Source organism: Austrofundulus limnaeus, unplaced genomic scaffold (assembly GCF_001266775.1).
Source record: "Austrofundulus limnaeus strain Quisiro unplaced genomic scaffold, Austrofundulus_limnaeus-1.0 Scaffold786, whole genome shotgun sequence".
NCBI classification, from domain to species: Eukaryota; Metazoa; Chordata; class Actinopteri; order Cyprinodontiformes; family Rivulidae; genus Austrofundulus; species Austrofundulus limnaeus.
The window spans coordinates 78,775-86,396 of NW_013953188.1; the positions used below are offsets into that span (position 1 = coordinate 78,775).

Consider the following 7,622-nt stretch of genomic DNA (forward strand, 5'->3'; position numbering starts at 1 on the left):
ATATTAATATTACTCAGACAACAGACGAAGTTGCTTGGTGTCGGTATGATTTAGTCAGATTTGGACCCAGCAGCAGCTGCAGTCCTGTGAGCTGTTCTTCAGTGAGGAGATGTTCCAACTCAGACCACCATGACACCTTCCACTGCTCTGTACTGGACCGCAGCATCCAGTCAGCGTTTGGCTCCTGGAAATCCTGACAGAACCAGACAGAACCATCATGTTGCGCGTACGCGCACGGGGGTACCCATCTGCGATAGCCTTAGAGGGCTGCGCTTACACTCATAGAATCTGGGGTTACAATACGTAACCAACGTTCCGCGGCCCAGAGTTAAAAACTGTTGTTCTTTTGAGGCCCTCAAGGTGGTGCTCGGCCCATAGGTTAAGAATCTCTGATCTAGTTGGCTCGGAAGGACGTCGGAACCGCTCTGACCACAAATCAGGGATATTCAACATGTTTGGCTGTCTTGGATCAATATCTCATCGTGTGGTGTTTCCCCGAGGACAAACGAGCTCGCAGCCTGCTGTATGTGACGTGTAGCCAATCAGAAAGTGAAGTGACGGAAACACAGAGGAGAATCCAAAACACAGACAACAAAAGAAATGCCACGGAGCACCAGAAAGTCTGATGGACATCAGAGACGTCTTTTTGTTTTTTCTGTTAAAAGTACTCCACAAATTATCACCACTGCTGCTTCCTCGTCGGTCATGTTTATTTACTCTGAACTCACGTTTGATCTCGAGAGGTCTTGCGAGATTTCCCATCTGACATCTGAATGTTGGTGAGTGAAATCTGTCAGTCCGTGTTGATAAGGCTTCCAAATTAAATTTAATTAGTCTGACAAAGCAGCATCTCTCATTTACAGCTGTCTCGTTCGGCTCGGTACTTCTCTCCTTTCAGTAGGATTGTTTACAGCGCACACGATTTCCGGTTAGCTTCTTAGCTTAGCCTCCTTCACAGTGGAGCTGGCACACATACGTCGCGGCCAACAGATCCAATCATTTTAAACTTCAACAGAGGCCACGCCTCCAGCTAGAACCGCTTCTCTATAGCAGCGAGTCCAGACCCTCTTATGAAGCAAAGTGAAGGACAAGGGTCTGGTTTTAACCAGGCTAATCATTTTATATATGAAAATGTAGACATTTTTCTCAGTTTATGTTAGTACAAAATCATGTTGGACTTCGTGCAGCAGCTGCATTGATCCCTTTCAAAATCTATTTCTGATACTGTCTTGTTTTACATGTCGACAGAAAATATTCAACAGACTTTGGTCTTTTTTGTCTTCGTTGATTAAATATTAAAAAGAAGACCCACAGACCCACCTTACAAAGAGTCAGCATTAAGGGAAGGTGAAGACTCAGTACACTTACCATCATCTTTTCACGATGTTGACTTTGCTTTGAAGTACTTTTACGAGTCTACTTGGTATAAACAAGTTGCACAGACATTCAGACTCACATGGCAAGAGGAGTGAGAACAAGTGTTTTACAGACTCGCAGGAACAACAGCTCAGAACAAATAAAAACTATTTCTTTATTACTTTATGATAATCTGTATCTGCAGTGAAACCTTACACAGCATGTGTGCAATCATTGGTGGAGCTCGTTGTTTTGGACCGGTCGAAGCTCGGGGCAGCACACAGATCACAGTGACGTAACTGACTCCCTGCTGACGCATCTCTCCCTGCGGTGTAATTGCCCTTCTATTACATGTCTCTTCCTCCCACCCACCCTGGTGGTTAAAAGTCATACCACTCTCCTTGCTATAACACTCGGTGCTATTATTTCTTCTTCATCTTTTTCTCTGTATGTATGTTTCATCAGAACGTCCATTCTCACTCCTCTGACACCGACAGAAGAGTTGTGTGTTGGCTGAGGACGCTCTTTTTTTCCCGTGTGTTTGTCTTGTGTCACTGCGCTGCTCTGTCTTGCGAAGTGAAGGTCGTTCAGCGTGTGCTGGGCCTTCATAGCGACAGTTCTGCATTCCTCCCATCTTTTCTTCTTCTCTCCTTATTGCTCTGCATCACCACTTTCTGAACCAATGCTCTCGCTTTCCTTCTGCTCTCGTTTCTCTAAAGCTGGCCCAGCTCCCAAGGTCAGATTGGGTTTTTCTCTGAGCTCCCAGTTTAACTAACCTCATTCATGTGGAATGACTTCTGAAAGATTCAGCACAGATTGAAGAAAGGAGAAGAGTTATGAGGGACAGAAACAGGGATGGAACTAGATCCTTTTTGCAAGTGGGTAGCCGAGGTGTTTTTTAGAGGGGCACATACAGTGAACGAAAATTTCTATAGATTTGAAAATTAAAGCTGGTCACCACAGTTAATACCAAATGGCTCTGAATCAGCTGTTTTAAGAAATATTAAACTGTAATTTTGTGTGATTATTTCTAAAATTATCTAAAAACATGCTGATTGCTAGTCCCAATTTAAGCTAACTGCTAATGCTACAGTGAAGCATACTGAGTTACCGGTAATATGTTTCTTATGTGGCTGAGGCATGTTTGACAATAACAAATGTATAAAGATTTATCATTTGTTTTTCAAATTAGGTAACAAAAAGCAGAGCTACAGCTAGTTCTTTGCCTGATCTTTTCTCACAAAAACTGTCAATTATTAAAAACGTTGTTAGACAGAATGATCAAAATCAACCAAAGATTACATCAAATTTATTTTTTATTTTATTTTTTATTTTCTGTGGTGAAGTTTAAAAACCCAAGTATGACCCTTTGTTTAACCTTGTTCTCATCTTCTCTCCTCCAGAACTTGAATCAGAACCCTCGCACGTTGCTGCCCAAGTTTTTTGGCCTCTACTGCGTCCAGTCAGGCGGGAAGAACATCCGTGTGGTGGTAATGAACAATGTTCTGCCCCGTGTGGTTCGCATGCACCTCAAATACGACCTGAAGGGTTCCACCTACAAGAGGCGAGCGTCCAAGAAGGAGAGAGAGAAGGCCAGGCCCACTTTCAAAGATTTGGACTTCATGCAGGACATTCAAGATGGACTGATGCTGGATCAGGACACCTTCAACGCGCTGGTGAAGACGCTACAGAGGGACTGCCTGGTGAGCAGGATGGCTGGGAAGATTTTGGTTCTGTTGTGTTCTGAGTTATGCTGAGAAATAGTTTATTTGTCACATGTCTGCCTGTCATTGTGTATTTACATCTGTTATATTTGTGGTCTTTGTTCAGGTTCTGGAAAGCTTTAAAATTATGGACTACAGCCTGCTGCTCGGAGTGCACAACATGGACCAAGCAGAGAGGGAGAGGCAGATGGAGGGCTCCCAGAGCGACAGTGATGAGAAGAGGCCCGTTGCCCAGCAGAAGGCGCTGTACTCAACCGCCATGGAGTCCATTCAAGGGGGAGCCACCTGTGGAGGGTCCATCGACACCGATGACACGTGAGTTGAACTCTGAAGAGGAGAAGTCATTTGCAGAAGAGTCAATAGAGAAACATGGCTTCGTAACGGTTTTTCACACAGGTTTAACCAAACAATAACAAGCTAATATTAGTTAACAGTAGCTTACCACCCTCTGTTGTCCTGTCCTCTCATCTTCAGCGTCATACTGCTGGATGGTCCGGTACAGTCTTTGGTACTTTTCCTTCGAGTTTGGTGTAGTCCATTATTGTTGTGTTGCAAATAAAACAAAACAAGATCCCAAGTGTTTAATATTATGATCCCGCCCACTTTGAGGCAGCACTCTACTCAATGCAAACACAACTAGGGCCGGGGTAGCACAAGATCAGGTCGACTGGAGCACCGGCGGGCCGAGCCAGGCCTTACAATGCAACAAATAACAATAAAACAATGCAAAAATGCCTTATTATTCCATCCACTTGGTTATGGTACTCCATGTACCTTCCTGGATCTTACCACCTGCTATTATGTGTTGGGTTGTCTCAGACACATCTTTGCCCATCCTGATCTTGGGTATTGTCTGGCATAGTAGACCCTGGCCTCTATTGCTCTTGTGCTGCCATGATTGTGCCTCTGTGCTGTCTTTTAGTCCAGCCCTCTCTAGCCACTGGTAGGATTTGTTGATAATCAGCCACTACCTCAATCTGTCGGTGGCAAATGCCATGTAGGAGTTAACCTTCTCATGATGGCTCCACTTGTTCCTCCTCTTCCCCGCTTTCAAACTCAATCTTACTTTATGGTTGTGTGTTACTAGTGAAATACAGTATCTGCCTACACACCCAGTGACGGATGTGATTCAGTCCTACTTTTCTCCTTCCAGGATGGGCGGCATTCCAGCTGTTAATGGAAAGGGGGAACGCCTTCTCCTCTACATCGGAATCATTGACATCTTGCAGTCCTACAGGTGACCATGACTGAAATTAAATAGATGTAGTTGACTCAGGTCATATTTTCTGCTTTTGTCTGTGTAATACTGACATAAAGTCTATGTTAAATCAAAATGTATACAGATTGTAATTTCCTGCTACAGGAAGGTACCGTTTCTACACAGACTTTAGCCTCATTAGATAACCCATTCACAACTCTGTATTCAGGCTTCATGCACGCTCTGCATTGGTTTATATAAGACSTGTTTAACATTAGGTTGATGCTGCTTGTCATTGTTTTTGCAGGCTAATTAAGAAGCTGGAGCACACATGGAAGGCTTTGGTTCATGATGGGGTAAGTTCCTGACATGCATGAAACACGAACTACAGTCATGAATGTGAGAACTAAACATTTTGTTTATGTTTGACCTCATTTATGTTTATTATTCTTTAGCAGTAAATTTAATTGTATAAATACAATATACCACCACCCTGCTTTCTTTCTATTCGGTGAAAGCCTGGTGGTGTGTTGAGATGCATTAAAATAGAAGTGTGAGTAGCTTAAGAAACTAATTCAGGAGGAACTATGGATTAATCAAGTATTGATTATATGCATATCAGCAGCTACATTGTGTAGTACAGGTAATATTTACCTCCGCCAAGGGCGAGGTAATGTTTTCGGTCGCGTATGTCTGTCTGTCGGTCTGTCGGTCTGTCGTTCTGTCATTCTGTCGTTCTGTCTGCGGACAACATTACTCAAAAACTTGTGGACGGATTGTCATGACATTTTTACCACATGTGCGTACTGGGCCAAGAAACACACGTTTAAATTTTGGTGATGTTCCAGATCACGTTGCGGATACAGGAATTTTTTTTCCTTTAACACTCTGAGATCGGCAAGGCTGTGATGCTTTCACGGGGCTTCTGTAAAAAAAACAGTGAGCTGGATTGGACAGCACGGACTTCAAACTTTATAAAAGTAATGTTAAAACCACATTTAATGATGAGTAATTTTTGCCATAAGATGCGCATTTACAGAAAGTTTTGTCACCAGGAAGTGCGTGACTGCACCATGAAACCTATTTTTCCCATTTCCTCAAACACACCACATTTCTGAAACAACCAATCAAAACTGTTTCTCACTACTAGGCTTGTGAACAGAGAGCTGCTGGACCTCAAAGTTTGGAGATGTGGGGAGCCGGGAAGCACCTTATAAAGAGAGTCAAACCATTACAAACTCATACAAGGGGAAAAAACAGACGTTTTACACGGTGAAATGTGACTGATGAAAACTTGGGAGCTTAATCCGACACCAGTTTGACGATGAATAACGTCAGGTGACGAGTCTGACTTTTTTTTTTTCACATTGGACTCCACCGAGAAGAAATCCCRTGCATACTGCCTGCTTAAATGTTCTCTACGTCAGAACTTATTCGGCAAATGTGTTTCCGTCTCTGCTTTTGCGCATYAACTCTATTACAGGATGGAGGGAATTGGCCTTGGCGAAGGTTTGCACTCTCCGAGTGCTTCTAGTTTAGTATGTTCTCCAATTAATTCAAACTTCTCATTTTCTCACTGTCAAGATTGTCATTCATGTCTAAGCTTTACTCCAAATAAATCAAATTTTAGTAGATGAAATACAAACTTTCATTTGACTAGAGTTTCTTCTTGTTTTACCCTGATCAGACATAACAATATGAGCACTGGCTTGTAAAGTGAATGACACTGCTTATCCTGTTACAACACAATTAACGGTGAAACTATCCAGAAACAGTTTTTATGGATCTATCACTTTACCTAAAAAGTAGATGAAAATTTCCTTTTTTTTAAATGCAAACCATAAAACCAAATGTAAAAAGTGTGTTATGACCCATTTCAATGATGCAGTTTGAAAGAGTTTACTCCAGGAGTGTTCCTGATGAATTGATATTCAGCTCTGAAATGTGGGTTTGCACCCAAAATGAACAAAGGACTCACAGTGTTTCTCCTATCATTGTTCAAGAAATGCTTGAAATGTTCTTTTATGGGATGCCATAAAAGAACCGACGTCCCCACCTAAAACCTCTTCCACCGCTGTACGTCATACATAGTGAAGCTTTAACAACCGTAGCTGTTTTTTTCAAGACTGGAGTCTGAGGAAAAAAAACTTGTTTATTATTTTTCTTGTCAACTGTGGAGGTGAAAGTTGACTTTCTCTTAAATCCATCTTGCTAATTTAACAATCGGCTTCTGTTCTTCATGTCAGCAGCACGTGGAAGCTCACGGGTTTGACAGGTTGTTTTAACATAATGTTAGATTCACCACACTTACATTCCAGATATTGAAATTGATTTATTACTATGATTATTAAAGTGAGACAGATATGAGTCAACTAATGCAAGTTAAACAGCAGAAGTTTTCATGTTCTGTCATTTTTATTTAGAAAAAGTTGCAATTTCTTTGAACCAGTAATTTTTCTGCAGTCAGTCATCATTTTGTGTTCAAAAGCCCCCACCCCTCTCCCAAGGCCAGTACTCTGGAAACACTGACTGAATCCACCAAAAAGAATTATGCTGTCCTTAGTCTGTGTAGGTAAACAAATATGATGGAATGGGACATGCATAAAAATCACAAAGAAAGAATGTGTTAGAAAATTAAAACAGAAAATTTCAGTCTGATTTGAAGGATGGGATTTTGTAGTGTGCCCAATGCCCACGGAAAAGACATGTGGGATTAAGAAGTCTGGCAATTTTGACGTTGGTCTTTTACCTTCAACAAAATTTTTTGAGCAGATGCCCATTTTTTACGGTCAAATTCATCTCGTGCCGTCACTGGAATCCAGCTGTTTGCCTGCATCTTAGCTTAGGAAAAGTGACAAAAACTACTCCTCACATGTGGACGTGATGGATGCATCCTGAGACACTGTTAAAAGTACTGTAGCAATTTTTCTCAATTAAACACAGCTAAACCGGCGCACTGTGACTGAAACTAATAGAACCGTTGCCAGAGTTCATACGCACACGAGTGTTGAGAGGACTAGTGTTCTAAAAATAGTCTTGAGTGGAGATCATCATTGATGATTCACAACTATCACTAATGGAGAAAACCCATACAATCTGGTTGTCAGCCCTGACTGCAGTGAAGAGAAATATAGCTCAGAGGTGGAAGCCTCCTAACGGCACATCTTTAGTTCACTGGCTTTGGTTATATATGGACTTGGAACTGTCATCAGCACGGATTAATAATGCAACTTCAGCTACCATTGCATCTTGGACAGACTTTATAGACTTAAGAGACTACTTTCTGAGTAGGACTGTGATAAAGAGGATTGCCAGGATGGTGGACGCTGGGGGTGGGGTGGGGG

At 42.0% G+C, this 7,622-nt stretch overlaps 1 protein-coding gene across 1 annotated transcript in view; it reads left to right on the plus strand.

The window, feature by feature from the left end:
• Positions 1-7,622, plus strand: part of LOC106532523 (phosphatidylinositol 4-phosphate 5-kinase type-1 gamma) — a gene marked incomplete in the record, with an annotated part of 68,802 nt that overhangs the window by 36,037 nt on the left and 25,143 nt on the right. The window contains 4 exon segments of the mRNA XM_014028590.1: positions 2,760-3,059; positions 3,187-3,395; positions 4,234-4,317; positions 4,586-4,634. Of these exon segments, the coding sequence (XP_013884044.1) occupies positions 2,760-3,059; positions 3,187-3,395; positions 4,234-4,317; positions 4,586-4,634 (642 nt within the window).